The sequence below is a fragment of the Heptranchias perlo genome, chromosome 2 (genome assembly GCF_035084215.1).
Source record: "Heptranchias perlo isolate sHepPer1 chromosome 2, sHepPer1.hap1, whole genome shotgun sequence".
In the NCBI taxonomy this organism is placed as follows: Eukaryota; Metazoa; Chordata; class Chondrichthyes; order Hexanchiformes; family Hexanchidae; genus Heptranchias; species Heptranchias perlo.
In genome coordinates, this window is record NC_090326.1 from 27,551,717 (window position 1) to 27,573,492 (window position 21,776).

General features: G+C 42.6%; 1 protein-coding gene across 3 annotated transcripts in view; it reads right to left on the bottom strand.

Annotated features, from left to right (window-relative positions):
• cdkal1 (CDK5 regulatory subunit associated protein 1-like 1) overlaps positions 1–21,776 on the bottom strand; it is a 1,005,231-nt gene that overhangs the window by 147,058 nt on the left and 836,397 nt on the right. For all 3 annotated transcript variants that reach the window (XM_068001614.1, XM_068001608.1, XM_068001620.1), the window contains exon 12: positions 19,239–19,301. In XM_068001614.1, the coding sequence (XP_067857715.1) occupies positions 19,239–19,301 (63 nt within the window). The remainder of the gene's footprint in view (positions 1–19,238; positions 19,302–21,776) is intronic.

The window sequence follows — 21,776 nt, forward strand, 5'->3', positions numbered from 1 at the left end:
ATTATCCCTACTCACTATCTTCTACCGCCTAACCAGGTCAATAATTTGCCTTCTATTCCATGAGCTTTAATTTTAGATAACAGTCTCTTATGTGGAACCTTATCGAATGTCTTCTGGAAGTCCATGTAAATTACATCCATAGACATTCCCCTGTCTACTACTTTAGTTACTTCCTCAAAAAATTCAATTAGGCTCCTCAGTCATGACCTACCCTTTACAAATCCATGTTAACTCTCTCCAATCAGCTCAAATTTCTCTAAGTGCTCAGTCACACTGTCCTTAATTATAGATTCCAATAACTTCCCCACAACAGATGTTAGACTAACAGGTCTATAATTTCATGGTTTCTCTCTCTCACCTTTCATAAATAATGGAGTTATATTTGCAATTTTCCAATCTAAAGGGACAATTCCTGAATAGAGAGCACTTTGGATGATTATGGCTAAAGCATCTACAATTTCCTCACCTATTTCCTTTAAATCCCGGGGGTGGATACCATCAGGTCCTGGGGATTTGAGAGTCTTTCGGGCCATTATTTTTTCTAATACTGTTTTCTTGCTTACGTTAACTTTAGTGAGTTCCAGTCCTTGATTCATAAGAACATAAGAAATAGGAGCAGGAGCAGGCCATCTGGCCCCTCGAGCCTGCTCCGCCATTCAACAAGATCATGACTGATCTTCCACCTCAACACCATTTTCCTGCACTATCCCCACATCCCTTGATGCCTTTAATATCTAGAAATCTGTCAATCTCTGTTTTGAACGTACTCCACAGCCCTCTGGGGTAGAGAATCGCAAAGATTCACCACCCTCTAAGTGAAGAAATTCCTTCTCATCTCAGTCCTAAATGGCCTACCCCTTATTCTGAGACTGTGAACCCTGGTTCTAGACTCCTCAGCCAGGGGAAACATCCTCCCTGCATCTACCCTGTCGAGCCCAGTAAGAATTTTGTATGTTTCATTGAGATCGCCTCCCATTCTTCTAAACTCCAGAGAATACAGGCCTGGTCTACTCAATCTCTCCTCATACAACAATCCTGCTCTCCCAGGAATCAGTCTGGTGAACCTTCGTTGCACTCCCTCTATGTCAAGTATATCCCTTTCTTAGGTAAGGAGACCAAAATTGAACATAATACTTGAGGTGTGGTCTCACCAAGGCCCTATATAATTGCAGTAAGACACCTTTACTCCTGTACTCAAATCCTCTTGTAATAAAAGCCAACATACCATTTGCCTTCCTAATTGCTTGCTGCACCTGCATGTTAGCTTGTACAAGAATACCCAGGTCCCTTTGAACATCAACATTTCCCAATCTCTCACCACTTAAAAAATACTCTGGATTTCTGTTTTTCCCACCAAAGTGGATAACTTCACATTTTTCCACATTATATTCCATCTGCCATATTCTTGCCCACTCACTTAGCCTGTCTATATCCCCTTGAAGCCTCTTTGCATCCTCCTCACAACTCACATTCCCACCTAGTTTTATGTCATCAGCAAACTTGGAAATATTACATTTGGTCCCCTCATCCAAATCATTGATATAGATTGTGAATAGCTGGGGCCCAAGCACTGATCCCTGCGGTACCCCACTAGTCACAGTCTGCTAACCTGAAAGAGACCCGTTTATTCCTACTCACTATTTTTTGTCTGTTAACCAATTCTCAATCCATGCCAGTATATTACCCCCAATTCCACGTGCTCTAACTTTGTTCACCAACCTCTTGTGTGAGACCTTATCAAAAGCCTTCTGAAAATCCAAAACCACCACATCCACTGGTTCCCCCTTATCTATTCTACTTACATCCTCAAAAACTCCAATAGGTTTGTCAAACATGATTTCCTTTTTGTAAATCCATGTTGACTCTGCCAAATCCTATTATTATTTTCCAAGTGTCCTGTTACCATTTATAATAGATTCCAGCATTTTCCCTACTACTGATGTCAGGCTAACAGATTCATTATTAGTTTCCCTGAAATGTTTATATTATTCTCTTCCTCTACTGTAAAGACACAAAGTAATTATTCAGCTAGTCTGTCATTTCCTTATTTTCATTTGCAATATTTCCCACATCTGTTTTTAAAACGCCCTCTTGACAACTTTTTTTTCTTCTAATATAATTGTAAAAAATTTTTGTGCTAATCTTGATAGCCCTCACAAGCTTCTTTTCATATTCCCTTATTGTAGCTCTTACTATCTTTTTTGTCTTCCTTTGCTGTTCTTTATATCTCTCCCAATCCCTTGGATCTACGCAATTCTTTGCACTTTTGTATGCTCATTCCTTTAGTTTTATGTTATCTCTCACCACTGTGGAATGGTATTTCTCACATACCTCTCCGGCTTGAGAAAATGAAGGTTTTTAGTTCTTCCTGTGAGCCGTCCAGACTCATTATGCAAAACGTTCCTATCTATTTGGGAACACCAGGAGGTAGGTTCCAGGGAACCCCACCTGGAGGACTGGCAGTCGGCAGATAACTGGCAGTTGTACTGGCCCACCCCTGGACAGGAGAGATGGGAGTGAGTTAGAGGTAAAACTGCTGGTTTCCTGTCCATCTAGGGACAAAGGACAAATGTAAAACTCCATTATAGATAGTCTGCTAAGGGACACACAGGGAGTGAACAGTTCCATCATTTAATATAGAGCTGACCAGGGCCAGAGGAAGCCTTGGTCAGCAAAGTTTTATTTTAGCCCAATAACATGGACAATATGGGTGTCATGTTATTTTCTATACTATGAAGGGGTTTACTTAATTAAGTTGAAGTCAGGTGAGATTTACTATAAATGTTATGTTCACTTAACAGATGTAAAATAGTTGATTTATTTTTAGTGTCAATTCAATAAAGTGCGAATCAGTTCGCTTTTCAGAAGAGGGGAGGAGCGCATGTGAAGGCATATGTGAGAACACAATATCCAGCTCATGTAACAATGGGTTTTCATTGTTACAACCCATTGGGTCCTGCTATTGTATGATTATGTAAATAAACCTCTGATCATAAGGGATGCAGGATCCACTTATGGGAGAAACCTGTGGTGCTGAACCTGACAGAGTATCTGGAGCAGATACAACATTTATAACAAACAAGAGCACTTTTTTCACAACATTTTGCTCGCATCCTGAAGGTGCTGACTCTTGCTAGGAGAAGATTGTATGGGTGCTAACAGGCTTCTCGTACCTTACCCATGTGGCCATTCTTCGTGTTTGATCCTGGGCACTGAGTGCCAGTAGGCTTTCTGATTTGTGGAGAGCATCACAGTTGAGCCAAAGTGTGTCCTCAACTCATGTTAACATGCAAGCTATCCAGCAAGGATCATTGGATAGTTATCAAGAATGGGAACTCTGACTAGTTTCTGCCCTCCCTGGCCCAGGGGTGCTGAGGCCAAGAGTAGTGTCCCAACTGCTGACTTCCTGGTCAGTATGGCATTGTGCCATGCAATGTGGTGCACTTACCCATTAAGCCAGTGGGGTGGGGGGGGGGCATTAAAATTATCTTAATAAGTAAATCAATTAGCTCAGTACAACTAAGCTGGGAACGCTTTGATGGAATGTTTTTCAAAACAAGGTAACTACAAATTGTCTAGAATTGACCTAATGTGGTAAAAATAAGGTTTTATTCCTCTATTGCAGTAAGAATCAACAAGGTCAACTCCAATAACTGACTTTAATGCAATTCTGCTTCAGTTCAATTCAATTCTGTTCTCCACAGGTTTGTTATTCTAAAATGATTTCTTTGCACAATGTAAGATACTAGCTCTATATTCTGAAACGTTTTATCAGTAACACAGCATTTCTACTTTTTATATATATATATATATATAAAAAAAAACTTACTTTTCACAATTCCTCCCTCTCCTGAGAGGAAAGCAGAGTAATCTGCATTGTAATTGCAGGGCTGCACATTTACATTTCAATGGAATTTACCAGCTGAAGACAGCCTATTACATTATTTTCTGTGCAAATTCCTCAAAATCAGATATCCAGGCATAAATCAGCCATGCTTTAAAAGCTGGAAATGTCATAAACCCATCTCAACCACTGGTGTAAGAGCCAGACCTATTTGAAGGCAGAGTAAATGGCCAGCAGAGATTCCAATATCAGGTTGCAAACTTCCTGAAATTTTGGCCATCGCTGCCCTCACGTACTCAACCTTGAAGTCCTGTCTAGTTGCATTTACAAGAATTATTTGGAGAACACATCATCATACATAAAGGGCAAAAGAGTAACTAGGGAGAGAGTAGGGCCTCTTAAGGATCAACAAGGTCATCTATGTGTGGAACCACAAGAGATGGGTGAGATCCTAAATGAATATTTCACATCGGTATTTACGGTTGAGAAAGGCATGGATGTTAGGGAACTTGGGGAAATAAATAGTGATGTCTTGAGGAGTGTACATATTACAGAGAGGGAGGTGCTGGAAGTCTTAACGCGCATCAAGGTAGATAAATCTCCGGGACCTGATGAAACGTATCCCAGGACGTTATGGGAGGTTAGGGAGGAAATTGCGGGTCCCTGAGCAGAGATATTTGAATCATCGACAGCTGCAGGTGAGGTGCCTGAAGATTGGAGGGTAGCAAATGTTGTGCCTTTGTTTAAGAAGGGCGGCAGGGAAAAGCCTGGGAACTACAGACCGGTAAGCCTGACATCTGTAGTGGGTAAGTTGTTAGAGGGTATTCTGAGAGACAGAATCTACAGGCATTTGGAGAGGCAGGGACTGATTAGGAACAGTCAGCATGGTTTTGTGAGAGGCAAATCATGTCTCACGAATTTGATTGAGTTTTTTGAAGGGGTAACCAAGAAGATAGATGAGGGCTGTGCAGTAGACGTGGTCTACATGGACTTCAGCAAAGCCTTTGACAAGGTACCGCATGGTAGGTTGTTACATAAGGTTAGATCTCACGGGATCCAAGGTGAGGTAGCCAATTGGATACAAAATTGGATTGACGACAGAAGACAGAGGGTGGTTGCAGAGGGTTGTTTTTCAAACTGGAGGCGTGTGACCAGCGGTGTGCCTCAGGAATCGGTGCTGGGTCCGCTGTTATTTGTTATTTATATTAATGATTTGGATGAGAATTTAGGAGGCATGGTTAGTAAGTTTGCAGATGACACCAAGATTGGTGGCATTGTGGACAGTGAAGAAGGTTATCTAGGATTGCAACGGGATCTTGATAAATTGGGCCAGTGGGCCGATGAATGGCAGATGGAGTTTAATTTAGATAAATGTGAGGTGATGCATTTTGGTAGATCGAATCGGGCCAGGACCTACTCCGTTAATGGTAGGGTGTTGGGGAGAGTTATAGAACAAAGAGATCTGGGAGTACAGGTTCATAGCTCCTTGAAAGTGGAGTCACAGGTGGATAGGGTGGTAAAGAAGGCATTCGGCATGCTTGGTTTCATTGGTCAGAACATTGAATACAGGAGTTGGGATGTCTTGTTGAAGTTGTACAAGACATTAGTAAGGCCACACTTGGAATACTGTGTACAGTTCTGGTCACCCTATTATAGAAAGGATATTATTAAACTAGAAAGAGTGCGGAAAAGATTTACTAGGATGCTACCAGGACTTGATGGTTTGACTTATAGGGAGAGGTTGGATAGACTGAGACTTTTTTCCCTGGAGAGTAGGAGGTTTAGGGGTGATCTTATAGAAGTCTATAAAATAATGAGGGGCATAGATAAGGTAGATAGTCAAAATCTTTTCCCAAAGGTAGGGGAGTCTATAACGAGGGGGCATAGATTTAAGGTGAGAGGGGAGAGATACAAAAGGGTCCAGAGGGGCAATTCTTTCACTCAAAGGGTGGTGAGTGTCTGGAACGAGCTGCCAGAGGCAGTAGTGGAGGCGGGTACAATTTTGTCTTTTAAAAAGCATTTGGACAGTTACATGGGTAAGATGGGTATAGAGGGATATGGGCCAAGTGCAGGCAATTGGGACTAGCTTAGTGGTATAAACTGGGCGACATGGACATGTTGGGCCGAAGGGCCTGTTTCCATGTTGTAAACTTCTATGATTCTATGATTCTAAGAGCTGGTTGTTTGCCCACCCCTCATCTTGCCTCCATTAAAACCAGAAATGAGCGAGTTGGAGGCAGGTTGGGGGTGGGTTATAGATTTTTTTTCAACCTTTACTGCCGCTACCACCCCCGCCCCAACCCACCCGTTTTTCTGAGTTAAAATTTGGGCCAATGTTTCAGAAAGCTATTTGACAATGGGAAACATTACAGCTCGCCAAACTCTATCCTCCACAAGTGCAGAAGACATCTGGAGTGGGAACACTGGATCGTTTCTTTCTCGCCTCATAACCCATAAGTACACCAAGGTCAATTATGGCACTTAGCACCTATCCTGGCTGAAAGCGGCCAATTCAGCACAGACTAGGGATTGAACATGGAACCTTGTTTATCATCCGCGGAACAGTACTGAGTATGAAAGCCATTCAACCAATCTTGAGTTTCTCTAAAGTTTCCTCACAAACCAGTCCTCCGACACAAGGAATCAGTCTACTGGCTTGTGTCTCCGCCACTTCCAGAGCTTGGATTATTCCCTTGTGCCTTGGTGACTAGAACTGAATGCAGTACTCAAGGCCTGACTAAAGCGCTACGCAGTGTCAGCATTATATCCTTAGACTTCTACTCTACTGATTTACTTAGATTAAGAAAGTCACTCAGCCCATCTAATTCATCCTTCTTCGAAAACAATGCCCCCCACAATCACTGCATCCAATTAGCTTTTGAACAATTGATATTTTTACCTCCACTACCCTACCCAGAAAATGAGTCCAGGCATTAATCACTCTTTGTGTGAAAAAGATCTTCCTGAGAAATAGTTCTTTGTTGATTATTGCTCTGCAATGTCTCGACATGGAAACCTTTGAGTCCACAATCACTCCCAGATCTCCTTCAAATCTTCCCCACACAGTTCAATATCATTCGCTGAGTATATATCTCTATTTTTACTTCCTGTGTGTAACAGCGTACACTTCATTGTGTTGATTTTTTGTTGTTATAATTCTGGCTAGTTGCAAATGTTGGATTGTGTTCCTGAATCCAGGTCATTGAACAGTAGAGCCAAGCACCGATCTCTGCTCCACTCCACACTGTGCATTTCCACATACCCTTAAATAGTAACCCTTGCTTCCTCTCCTTCAGCCAATTTCCTATCCCCTCCAAATGTTACCTGACACCACTGCCTTAAGGTCATGTAGTAACCTTTCATGTGGGACTTCATCAAAGGGTTTCATCACTGGGATTTCTAACATCACCTTCTCAAAAAAGTCAACAAGGTGAATCAGGCAGCTTCTTCCAAGACAGTGTTGACTGCCATTTAATATGTTATTTTCAAATCCTTAAGTTGGTTCCTAATGACCAATTACATTATTACTGGTGTCTGACTAATAGGTCTTCAGTTATCTGGGTTTATTTTTATCACCCTTTTTGAAAATATGCATCACCTTGCCTTGTTTCAAATCCAGTGGGACCTCCTCTGCATTCATTGGCGCCTTCATAATGACCATCAACTCTGTAAATTTCATCCCTGGACTCACTTATAAGCCTTGGGTATATAGAGCTGAATTTTCATCTGGGACAGGTTCGCCATCCACTGTGACCCCAACCAATTTCCTGCGACGGGGGTGGGGGGGGGGGGTCACTAAATATGCAGTGCAGATCCCCGCTATACAGAGGAAACCCCCTGCAGCTGGCCATGGTAATGCAGCAATGCTGTAATGGGATACCTGCTGCAGTTCAAGAGAGAAAGGTGCCAATGTTAAAGGGAGCAGGAGTGCACCGAAGATCTTCTCCCAAATTTAATTCAAGGCCTCGGACCGAGCCAAGGCCCATACAGGGCAGAAAAGAGAGAGGTACTCACTAAGAGGCCATCTCCCTCCAAGTGTCTTGAGCAGGCTTTCCATTTCTGTCCCAGTGCCCACCGTCACTCCTTTCCTGGCAGTCCCTAGGGTCAACTGCAGTAGAGGCTGGTTGGTCTGCCCCATGTACCCTCCACCATTAAAATGCACCGTACTGGGCAAGGATTCGGAAGCCAAGATCCCTGAGGTGGGGAAGGCGAGAAATCAACTACATTGATGATAGGAACGGGGATGCAGCAGTAGGCTCCCTCACACGATTTCCCTTCATTTTTTGCTGCTATACTGCCCAATTCTGGAGCAAAATCCTATCCCCATTGTCCATTTCTGAGTATTTATTGCTTTGAGACTGTCTCGGACTTCCATGCAGGTGATGTCAAAGTTATTAAGTTTAATCATAGTGCCTCCTTTAATGGATGGCATGCTTTCTGTGTCTTCACTAGTGAATATTTTTGACAATTTAACTACTTTTAGTTCATCCGAAGTTTAGTCCCGCATGCATCCTTAAGGGATCTCAATTCTTTTTTGATGACCTTCTTGCTGTTACAATATGGGAAGAGATTCTTACAGTTTCATTATCTCTTCATAGAATACTTTGTTATTATCCTGTTTTGACCAGATAGTTTATATCAAAACCCTACAGTTGTCTTTGCTGCTTTTGTATTAAATGCTTCCAACCATTCTAGTATGTTGGGAAGCGACTTCCTTTACCTCTCAGGTGTCCAACCATTCTAGTATGTTGGGAAGCTACTTCCTTTACCTCTCAGGTGTCCTTAACATATGGAGGTACTCTGGTCTGACCCTCCTGAACATCTATGTCCTAATGCGTTGTACTCATCTCCATCATTGGGGTTAATCATGTTTCTGAAATCCCCAACTGCCCCAATAGCGGCAAGTTCAATCCATGATTCCATGCTTACAGCAGAAAAGCTATGCTTGGAGGGAGTGCCAATTGGACTTCAAATTATAGCCCCGATTCCCAGACACCCACTCCCTGCTGGATTTGCAGGATCATAGGATCACATTTTATATATAGATCTAAATAGGTTAAGCCCATTCTTTAAAACATTCCTGCTCTCATTTGGTCTATTATTGATATCATTTTCTTCTTTTCTTTTTGGTCCATTTTATTTATCTCTTCCTCTCATGTTACAATTTAAATCCTTCCCCACTGCCCTATTTGCCCTCACTGCATTGATACCAATCTGGTTTAAGTGAAGCTCCATCCCATCTGAACTGATTGGGACAAATTCTGTGGCATGGACAATGTGCGAGGAATCTGAACCCCTCCCTTCAACATCATCTCTCCAGGTTGATATGCCTCATCTGTTTTTTCAACTAAGCCAGCAAGGAAGTGCTATGAGATTTTGTGTATCTACATTACGTGGAATAGCACCGGTTGGTTCCTCTTTCAAGGGTGCAATATCTATTGAGCTTTGCTGTCACATTTCACAATGTTGCCTTATAATATTTTCTAGCTGGGTTTTATTCTTTATCATGAGTCGTGATATTGAAGGAATCTGCACTGTAGTTAGTTACCCTGAAAACAGACTTTGTCCGGGCAGAAATCCTTTTTAATGGTATTTTTAGACTCTTTTCTATGGATTTTCCATCATTATAACAAGACTGTCAATATAGAGAGAAAGCCAGGCAATATGATCCTGCTTTTTTCACTATTACACAGGAACATCTCATGATACTGCAGCACATGTGATGATTTTAATGCAGTGGTACTCTTTCTTACAGTTTAGAGTTCAGGAAGCAGACAAGCTGTAGACAGGAAGAAGAGGTTTTGTTTCAGTTTAAGTGATGGAAAGTTATTTTTACAGTTCATATAACTGTCGACCACCAGTAAAGGCAGCACAATCTGATACTAATCACTTAAAATTTACACATGCGTGGCGTGCCTGGGATCTGGTGCCAATTGTGTTTTATTTTGTTATACACTGTAAATCGTGAACAAATGTCTGTTCAGATTAAGCTTTTGGGAGATAAAATTGGCTTCTCACACAAAATGATATTTAAGATAACCAGAATGAGGAGAACAGAATACTCGTAAACCGAAGTTCCAAAAGTAAAAAGAAATTCAATTCCAAAAAAGCATGAACTTTAGAAAGTCCTAATGTGCAAACTGGAACGTAAATGTCAAAAAGAAATGAACTGTTAGCACTCAACACATAGCATTTATACAGGACGTGAATGCACAAGCTGGTTTAATTTCAACCACTTCAATGGAGAGTGAAAGAACTATGTGAAGGGTAAAACCCCACCTGCTCCGTGGAGCATTTTCTCACATTAGTACAGTTTATTACACTCAGGAGGGGCTCAGTATCTTTCTGCCTCAAAATTAAGCTAGCTTGCAGAAACAAAATACTAGATAGAAACTCGATTCAGAAATATCCACTATGGTATTGGTTAAGATTACTACCCAAAAATTTCAAAATACAAGTAATGACATTTCTGTGGAATTTCAAAGATGGATCTGGGCTGTATCTTTATAATACCTGAAAAGCATAATTCTAAAACATTATACCAGCACACCACATACCCGCAAGTTGGTGTAATATTTAGAGCCGTAAGTTGTTTTCTTAACAGTGCAGCTTCTTTTGAAGGTCGCAGTATAGGCCTTCCAAGAAGCAAACTATCCTCTTGTCTGAAACTCTACAGCCTTTAAAAGCCCAACTTAAACAAAAAAAAAAGTTGCAATGTAAATGGCACAACTGATTTTGTTCAGCAGCAAAAACTCTCAAATTACTCTATATATGCCTACATGGTTATGCGTCAGGTACTAATCTCGGGCCCCCTTCAAGAAACTTGTAATCTCTCCTCTTATACTGCAAACAGTATTCAGGTTTTTACAGGACAGAGTATGCGTGTGCATGTGCATGCATTAATCTCGCATTAAGAGAAACTTTTTGATTGATATTTAGTCACAGACAAATCTGTGAAAGTAATTGAAGAACTACAATAGCTTTGTCATTTTATTAAAGAGGTGTTTGGTAGTTCTGGCACATCAAGTAACTGGACCTCTGCTGACCCTTTAGTGCCAGCTTTTCAGCATAACTAGGGACCCACACAGCCAGTCTGTAGGCGATTTAATAGGTCTGAGCATGTTTTAACTTCATTAACTGCTGGGATTGCTCGAACTTTGCACATTTCTTTATATAAATATAGCCATAAAAACAATCTAATAGACATGTGATCCATTTTTTAAAGTTCATCACACGTGGAACATCTTAACTGAGACTGTTTTTCCATGCATTCTCCTGATAGACATAATTTTATTTTAAAAGCAGCTGTGTGTCTGACTTCCGAGTACCCAAGTGGCTGTCACCATTCTCACCTTCCATTACTTCCGGGCTACAAATTCCTAATAAAGGACTCCACTTTTAACAACAAATTTCAATTGATCATTAGTTTTGAAATGTCACAATGCCAAGATTGGGTGGTGCAGAGAATTAGCAGACCAGAATTTCAACCTCTGGGGCACTGGTTTGAATTCTGCCAATAAGATGTAGTCTTATTCCTCAACCAGTTTTAAAAGAGGCCTATGTGAAATTCGTTTAGGATTAAGGCAGCTCCTACTGGGTGAGAGTCTGCAAAATTAAACTGCTCACAATTTTGAACTAAATTGGGTGCCAGATTCAGACAGGCCAACAGGGTGACAGTGTAAGAATGCAAAATGGCAAATGTAACACTATCTCAGCAAGACCTGCTCTTTGGAGGTTAGTGTGAATACTTTTTAAAAAATATTATTATTTTTATGCAAAGTTCACAAATGCAATGGTCTAAATTTGGCATAAAAATTGTAACACAGAGTTTGCAAATCTCACTAAGCTTCAGCTGCACTGCCCCGGAGAGACCTATCCAAAGTGATGGTCTGGAAGCAAGAAATATTGTAGCAGGTTCTACTGGTGGACAGCATGCAATAAGAGTCCAGTCTTCGTCTCACATTATGAGCACTTCTGTGCACGTGCAGTCATGTATACGCTAGATCGAGTATGAGTGACAGAGTGGTGCGACAAGTCTGAGATGAAGCTGGAGTACATAGCACAATTTGGCTGTCGGGCGACACTGTTATTTAATGCACCTCATTCACGTGGCCAGATTAGTATTAGTATGACAAGGGCATAAGAACATTGTTGTAAAATGTCTAGCAACAGATTTGTATTGTAACTAAGCTGAACCTGTCAATTCCTTAAGTTATGCTGAGTTAGGTGATCTAAGCTGGGCCACTTATAGGGGTGCTAAAATTAGCCTTAATGTCTGAAGGATAAGGGAAGTGGAGGAAATGGGGGTTAGTGAAGGGAAAAATAGGAGCCAGGTTCCCCTCCAGACCACTACCTCTCTCTCCTCCTGTACGTTGCTCCTTATAACCTACCTCTTTGACCAAACTTTTGGTCACCTGCCCCAATATCTCTATGTGGCTCGGTGTCAAATTTTGTTGATATTGCTCCTGTGAAGCACTTTGGGACGTTAAAGGTGTTATATAAATGCAAGTTCTAGTAGTAGTAGATGAACTGATAAGGGAATAAGCCATACTCAATTTGGTGATAGGTAATAAACCAAAATTAGTGAACAATCTGACGGCAAGGGAACATCTTGCGAATATAACTGAATTTGATATTAGGCTTGAGGGGGAGAATGTAGGGTCACAAAACAAGGTACTAAATTTAAGTAAGGCAAACTTCGAAGGCATGAGAAATAAATTGGCCAAAGTAAACTGGGCTGAACAGTTAATGGGTAAACCTACAGACAAATAGTGGGAAGAGTTCAAAAAAGTATTTGGTCCAATACAAACCAGTACATACCCCTAAAAGGCAAAACATCCACTTGTGCAGCTAAGGTCAAAAAAATGAGGTAAGAGACAGTATCAAGCTAAAAGAAAAGGCTAACAAAAATGCAAGGAAAAGTGGAAAACCAATGGACAAAGGGATGGAAAGAAATTGCAAGGAATATCAAAGTTAACAGCAAAAGTTTTTAGAAATATATTAAGAGAAAGGGAGTAGTAAGGGGGAATGTGAGCCCATTAAAGACTGATGCAGACAATAAGGAAATGACAGACTTGTTAAATTAATACTTTGCATCCGTTTTCACAGTAGAGAAAAAGGATAAAATACCAGTGGTAGAAGAGAACCTAAAAATAAGCAAAGGGGAGGAACTTAAGTTAAAAAAAATGGTAATGGGAAAAGTAATGTGACTTAAGATAGACAAACCTCCAGGACTTGATGGTTTCCGCCTCAGGGTATTAAAAGAAATAGGTGAGCAAATTGGAGATGAATTAGTCATAAATTTCCAAAGCTCTCTAGATTCAGGAATTGTAGCTTTGGATTGGAAAATTGCAAATATCACTCCACTATTTAAGGAGGGAGGCAGAGACCAGGAAACTATAGACCTATCAGTGTCACATAAGTTATGGGGAAGTTGCTAGAATCTATCATCAGGGACAGAGTGAGTGAACATTTAGGCAAGTATGAGGTGATCAAAGAGAGTCAGCATGGATTTATGAAGAGTAGTTGATGTCTGACTTATCTAGCTGAATTATTTTGAGGAGGTACGACCATGGTGGACGGAGCAGTTTCTATGGATATTGTCTACTGGATATTTGATAAGGTTCCACACAAAAGATTATTTGCAAAAATAAAAGTGCATGGAATTGAAGGTAGCCTTGTGGCATGGCTTAGGACAGGAGATAGAGAGTAGGGATAAAGGCAATGTACCCTGATGTGACAAGTGGTGTGCCCCAGGGATTTATACTGGGGCCTCAGCTTTTCACCATATATATATCAATGACTTAAATAAAGGATTAGAAAGTTGTGTATCCAAGTTTGCAGATGACATGAAGTTAGGAGGCACAGTAAGTTGTGCAGCTGGAAGCAGGAAGTTACATAGGGGCATAGACAGATTAAGTGAGTGGACAAAACTGTGGCAGATGGAATTCAATGTGGGGAAGTGTGAGGTCAAATCAGATTATTTTGTTAAAGGTGAGAGACTTGGAACTAGGCGTAGCAAAGGGATTTGGGCATTCAGGTACACAAATCACAAAAAGCTAGCGCACAGGCATAAAAAGTAATCAACGAGGCTAATGGAATGTTGGCCTTTATCACAAGGGGGCCGGAATACAAAAGTGAGGAAATGATGCTTCAACTGTACAGCACCTTGGTCAGACCCCATCTGTAATACTGTATTCGGTTTTGGGCATCGAACCTCAGGAAACATATACTGGCCTTGTAGGGGATACAACGCAGATTCACGAGAATGATATCAAAACTTAGAGTTAAATAACGAAGATAGGTTGCATAAACTTGGCTTGTGTTCCTTTGAGTTTAGAGGATTATGGGGTGATTTAATCGAGGTGTTTAAAATTATGAAAGGTTTCGATAGGGTAGATACAGAGAAACTATTTCCTCTGGTGGGAGAATCCAAAACAAGGGGGGCTCAACCTTAAGGCTCGAGGGGCTGAATTGCCAATTCCTGTTCCTATGCAACGATCTGCTGCCACTACTGCCACTACCTCCACTACTCGCCTTTAAACAGCCACCCAACCTCAAACAAACCATCGTTCGCAGCAAATTACCCAGCCTTCAGGAGAACAGTGTCCACGACACCACACAACCCTGCCACGGTAACCTCTGCAAGACATGCCAGATCATCGACACAGATACCACCATCACACGAGAGGACACCACCCACCAGGTGCACGGTTCATACTCCTGTGACTCGGCCAACGTTGTCTACCTCATACGTTGCAGGAAAGGATGCCCCAGAGCATGGTACATTGGCGAGACCATGCAGACGCTGCGACAACGGATGAACGGACACCGCGCAACAATCGCCAAACAGGAGGGTTCTCTCCCTGTCGGGGAACACTTCAGCAGTCATGGACATTCAGCCACCGACCTTCGGGTAAGCATACTCCAAGGCGGCCTTCGAGACACACGACAATGCAAAATCGTTGAGCAGAAATTGATAGCCAAGTTCCGCACCCATGAGGACGGCCTCAACCGGGATCTTGGGTTCATGTCACACTACACGTAACCCCACCAGCGAACAAATGTTATCTGTTTTTAATATAACGGGTCATTGACTGTCTTCCTTCTCTCTCTCTCTCTCTCTCTTTTTTTGGGGGGGTTTGTATATTCGGTGGCCTTTTTAGGTGACACCTTTCCGTCTGCTCACTGTGATTGCCTTGGCAACGGGCAGTAATCACCAGGCATTGTTCTGTGATTTTAAAATGCGAAGGATTCGAAAATTTCATTTCCACACCGTTCACCTGAGGAAGGAGGAAGCCTCCGAAAGCTTGTGGAATTTAAAATAAATTTGTTGGACTATAACTTGGTGTTGTAAAATTGTTTACAATTGTCAACCCCAGTCCATCACCGGCATCTCCACATCATGGCTACCATCGACACCACAAACTGCCGGCTCACAGTGGAAAGGATATCCAAGAAGATCGCGCATTTAGACACAGACATCAAGTTTTTACAGAGCTGTAAGAAAGCAGACAAGATCCCGAAGGGACTACAGATCATGAACCCACTCAAGTCCACATACAACTCGGATTACGCTGAGAGACTCTGCCGTCGTACCTCTCGCACACTCCGCAACCATCTCGTACACCAACTCTACAGCAGACGCCGCAACCTCGAAACTAAGATAGAGTCCATACTCTCAACCTGTACTCAGGACACTGCAGACCAGCTACGATATACCGCCAAACAGACGAGGCAACGGAACTACGCAGCCTACATGAAAACCAAGAGCAGGAAGCTTGAGAAACTCGGCATCACCACCAGCATCGACCAAGCTTCCCCTGGTACCACGGTTGCAACCACAGGGAAGTCTATCGTCAATCTGTTCGACCACACCCTTCAACCAGACAAAATCGAAGTTCTCAGCCGAGGGCTCAATTTCTGCCCCACTACCAAAATGGACCCCACGAGTCTCGCGGCAGACACAGAGGAATTCATCAGGAGAATGAGGCTCCGGGAATTCTACCACAAATCCCAAGATTTCAGCAGCGAACCCAATGAGACAATCAACGATCCGGAACAGCAGACAGAGGGATCCGCGGTACAGCAACCGAAGAGGAAAGAGTCTCACTGGACTCCTCCAGAGGGTCGCTGCCCTCAGCATGACATGTACGCTCAAGCTGTCAGGAAATGTGTCTATGCCAGATTCATCAGCCGCACTCGGAAGACAGTCCAGAATGTCACCCGAGCACAACGCAACGCCATCAAAGCTCTCAAGACCAACCGCAACATCGTCATCAAACCAGCGGACAAAGGAGGAGCCATCGTCATACAGAACAGAACGGACTATTGCAAAGAAGCATACCGACAACTGGACAACTAGGAACACTACAGACGGTTACCCGCAGATCCGACCAAAGAACACACCCATCAGCTCAACAAACTGATCAAGACCTTCGATCCAGACCTTCAAAACATCCTACGCACTCTCATCCCACGTACTCCCTGTGTGGGAGACTTCTACTGCCTCCCAAAGATACACAAAGCCAACACACCCGGACGTCCTATTGTATCAGGCAACGGAACCCTGTGTGAGAACCTCTCTGGATACATCGAGGGCATCCTGAAACCCATCGTGCAGGGAACCCCCAGCTTCTGTCGCGACACTACAGACTTTCTACAAAAACTCAGTACCCACGGACCTGTTGAACCAGGAACACTTCTCACCACGATGGACGTCTCGGCACTCTACACCAGTATCCCCCACGATGACGGCATCGCTACGACAGCATCAATACTCAACACCAACAACAGCCAATCTCCAGACGCCATCCTACAACTCATCTGCTTCATCCTGGATCACAATCTCTTCACGAAGCTTCAATAACCAGTTCTTTACCCAAACACACGGAACAGCCATGGGGACCAAATTCGCACCCCAATACGCCAACATTTTCATGCACAAGTTCGAGCAGGACTTCTTCACTGCACAGGACCTCCAACCAACACTATACACCAGATACATCGACGGCATTTTCTTTCTATGGACCCACGGTGAGGAATCACTAAAGAGACTACACGACAACATCAACAAGTTCCATCCCACCATCAAGCTCACCATGGACTACTCCTCAGAATCAGTTTCTTTCTTGGACACACGAATCTCCATCAAAGACGGGCACCTCAGCACCTCACTCTACCGCAAGCCCACGGACAACCTCACGATGCTCCACTTTTCCAGCTTCCACCCTAACCACGTCAAAGAGGCCATCCCCTATGGACAGGCCCTGCGAATACACAGGGTCTGCTCAGACGAGGAGGAACGCGATGGACACCGACAGACGCTGAAAGACGCCCTAGTAAGAACAGGATATGATGCTCGACTCATCGATCGACAGTTCCGCGGGCCACAGCGAAAAATCGCATAGACCTCCTCAGAAGACTAACACGGAACGCAACCAACAGAGTACCCTTCGTCGTCCAGTACTTCCCCGGAGCGGAGAAACTACGCCATGTTCTCCGCAGCCTTCAATATGTCATCAATGATGACGAACACCTCGCTATGGCCATCCCCACACCTCCACTACTCGCCTTTAAACAGCCACCCAACCTCAAACAAACCATCGTTCGCAGCAAATTACCCAGCCTTCAGGAGAACAGCGTCCACGACACCACACAACCCTGCCACGGTAACCTCTGCAAGACATGCCAGATCATCGACACAGATACCACCATCACACGAGAGGACACCACCCACCAGGTGCACGGTTCATACTCCTGTGACTCGGCCAACGTTGTCTACCTCATACGTTGCAGGAAAGGATGCCCCAGAGCATGGTACATTGGCGAGACCATGCAGACGCTGCGACAACGGATGAACGGACACCGCGCAACAATCGCCAAACAGGAGGGTTCTCTCCCTGTCGGGGAACACTTCAGCAGTCATGGACATTCAGCCACCGACCTTCGGGTAAGCATACTCCAAGGCGGCCTTCGAGACACACGACAACACAAAATCGTTGAGCAGAAATTGATAGCCAAGTTCCGCACCCATGAGGACGGCCTCAACCGGGATCTTGGGTTCATGTCACACTACACGTAGCCACACCAGCGAACAAATGTTATCTGTTTTTAATATAACGGGTTATTGACTGTCTTCCTTCTCTCTCTCTCTTTTTTTTTTGGGGGGTTTGTATATTCGGTGGCCTTTTTAGGTGACACCTTTCTGTCTGCTCACTGTGATTGCCTTGGCAACGGGCAGTAATCACCAGGCATTGTTCTGTGATTTTAAAATGCGAAGGATTTGAAAATTTCATTTCCACACCGTTCACCTGAGGAAGGAGGAAGCCTCCGAAAGCTTGTGGAATTTAAAATAAATTTGTTGGACTATAACTTGGTGTTGTAAAATTGTTTACAAAAGTACATGTTGACATCAAGTGAGGGTAGGACTGGGCTCAGCTGTGATGCTTCCCATGGTCCAGCAGTTTGCCTGCACTTACACATGAAGAATAAGCCTTTGGGCGAGGTACCTAAGGGCTGCTGGAGCCCATGGAACCAAATCCCAGCAAGAGTCTGTGCCTTCAGGAAAGGAGGGGAGGGAAGAAAATTGAAAAGAAAAATAAAATTCAGTTCTGCTGTACTGGCATCTCTCACTTTTAGTAACGTATTGCAATACATGATTCACTTTCTTGATTATTGTGCTTCCTTAAACTCAAGCAGCTAAAAACTCCGCTGTTTGGTAGAACTCATTCTCTTGTTCATCCTGCCGAAGATACAGTGCCTTTTTGTCTTCCTGCTTTGCCAGCTTTTACTCTTTATATCTGAATTCAACGTTTTAGGATTTAACACAGGTCTGGTCCAACACCCCACTCCCAGTCGCAAAGAAATGAGAGCTAAGAGCCAACACCTTGTCGAGATTAAAAACAGAAGCAAAAACAGAAAACAATACAACAGTCTATCAGTCTATCTCCTCAAAGAGACTATAAAAAACACATTCCAGTATTCCATTGTACACCCGAGTCAAGTGATGTGTTTGAGCTCCACAGATCAACCACTATATTTGAACACTTATAACAAAACGAGGTAGCTCTTTGGGTCAGAACTTACTTGTCGGTTCAATTCCATCATAACCAATGAAAATCACCTCTTTTTGGAGCTATGGCTCCCAGCAATTGGTAGCCATTTGTGAAAACCCCTTTCTTGCATTTAATTTGCCAAACTCTGCTGCACCGCAGTAGATAGTTTAATCTGTTAATGTTTTGGCAAAAAGGAACATGGCATCTTGTACCTAATCCTTATTTCTAGGCATCCTGCGCCTGCTATAAGTGATGCACAATGTCTAACTTCATAAATACTTCATAAAATACCAATAACTTTAAGAGCGTGACCAGAATGCATACCATAGCCGTCTTACCTTGTGATCATATGGGGTGTAGGACTGAAATAGCTGGGACAACTCTCTAGTTCTCTGCTTTTTCTGAAACAAAAATGTGACCAATATTTAGAAACAATCCAAATAATAAATAGCACAAGAGAGACAATTGGTATATTATTTCTATGTATGATTTCCAATGATTCATACACAGTTGCATACATTGAACAATGTATTTCCCAAATCCTCCAATAATGGTGTACAAAGCTCAGAATTGGCTCTAAGAATGCATTCTTTGTGGAGGTTTCAATACAAACTGGAATCGTGTTGTTCGTGATAGATATCCAGATGAAACACTGAAAAATTCCAGTAATAAGACAGCAATTTATTTCACTGTAACAAAAAGTCTGTCGTATACATTGCTTGAGTCAGAGAAGTTTATGGCACGGAAGGAGGCCATTTGGCCCATCGTGTCTGTGCTGGCCAAAAAAGAGCTATCCAGCTTAATCCCACTTTCCAGCTCTTGCAGATTATGGCACTTTAAGTGCATATTCAAGTAATTTTTAAATGCGATGTGGTTTCTGCCTCTTCAGACAGTGAGTTCCAGACCCCCACCACTCTCTGGATGAAAAAAATTTTTCCTCAACTCCCCTCTAAACCTTCTACCAATTACTTTAAATCGATGTCCCCTGGTTATTGACTTCTCTGCTAAGGGAAATAGGTCCTTCCTATCCATTCTATCTAGGCCCCTCATAATTTTATATACCGCAATTAAATCTCCTCCCAGCCTCCTCTGTTCCAAAGAAAACAACCTCAGCCTATCCAATCGTTCCTCATAGCTAAAATTCACTCCTGGCAACATCCTCATAAATCTCCTCTGTAGCCTCTCTAGTGCAATCACGTCTTTCCTGTAATGTGGTGACCAGAACTGTGAGCAGTAATCTAACTGTGGACTAACTAGTGTTTTTTTACAGTTCTAGCATAACCTCCCTGCTCTTATATTCTATGCCTCAGCTAATAAAGGAAAGTATCCCATATGCCTTCTTAACCGCCTTATCTCCCTTTCCTGCAACCTTCAGGGATCTGTGGACATGCACTCCAAGGTCCCTTTGTTCCTCCACACGCTCAGTATCCTCCCATTTATATTGTATTCCCTTGCCTTCTTTGCCCTCCCCAAATGCATTATCTCACACTTCTCCGGACTGAATTCCATTTGCCACTTTTCTGCCAACCTGACCAGTCCATTGATATCTTCCTGCAATCTACAGCTTTCCTCCTCACTATCAACCACACGGCCGATTTTTGTATCATCTGCAAACTTCTTAATCATGCCCCCTACATTTAAGTCTAAGTCATTGATATATACCACAAAAAGCAAGGGACCTAGTAGTACTGAGCCCTGTGGAACCCCACTGGAAACAGCCTTCCAGTCACAAAAACCTGTCGGCCGTTACCCTTTGCTTCATGCAACTGAGCCAATTTTGGATCCAATTTGCCACTTTCCCTTGGGTCCCATTGGCTTTTACTTTCCTGAGCAGTCTGCCATGTGGAACCTTGTCAAAAGCCTTGTTTGAAGAAAATACAGAAATTGGAAAAATGGCATTTGTTTGTGGTTTTTACTGTTTTTTAAATTCACGGCTAACAAATGGAAGGCAGATACGTGGGACTGATTACAAGATAGTAATATAATGGTGAGATTCAGATGGTGTTGCTCATCATAGCAGCAAAGCTCAAGTGGCTTTTAACTGTCATTTGAACTCAGATTAGATTGCTGCCTTGAAATTACTCTAGGGTATTTTAAAAAAATTATATAAAATATCAAATGAATCAATTGATAGTTTGTGACTCCACCACTGTTGGAACAATTTCCAAAAAACAGGTCAAAGATACTAATGTTGTGGCAACCATGACTCCTTAACCAATGCGAATGTTACAGAGCTCCCACATAACTTAACAGCCAAACTGTGCACATATCAAACTGGACAACTGCACACGATGTTACTATAAGTGTCATTCCATGGCTTCTCTCTATGTCCAAAATGTTAAGTCCACTTGAAATTGGCAATAACGTTGGAAGAATGCTTAAGAAGAATACCAAAACATTTCTATTGCAGTAATGTTTTCACAATGCAATGATTCAGATTGGTATTTAATGTTATAAATATGCATCAATATGTTGTTAAAAGAATGTAAGGAATCTTACAACACCAGGGTATAGTCCAACAGTTTTATTTGAAAATCACAAGCTTGCGGAGATTATCTCTTTCGTCGGGTGAGTGAGTGAAAGGTTCTCAAATCGCATATCTTATATTAGGCTGGGACACGATCACACCAATCAAAGGTGTCGTTGGTGTTCAGACAGGTTAGCCACGGAAAACAGTACATCCCAGTATACTGAATACACAATGGGTCAGATTACAAAGCCAGAGAGAGAAAGAGACCCAAAAGGCAGAGAAAGAGAGAGAGAGAGAATGTCCAGTTGTATTAAAAACAGATAACTTTTTTTCCAGCTGGTGGGGTTACATGTAGCGTGACATGAACCCAAGATCCCGGTTGAGGCCGTCCTCATGGGTGCGGAAC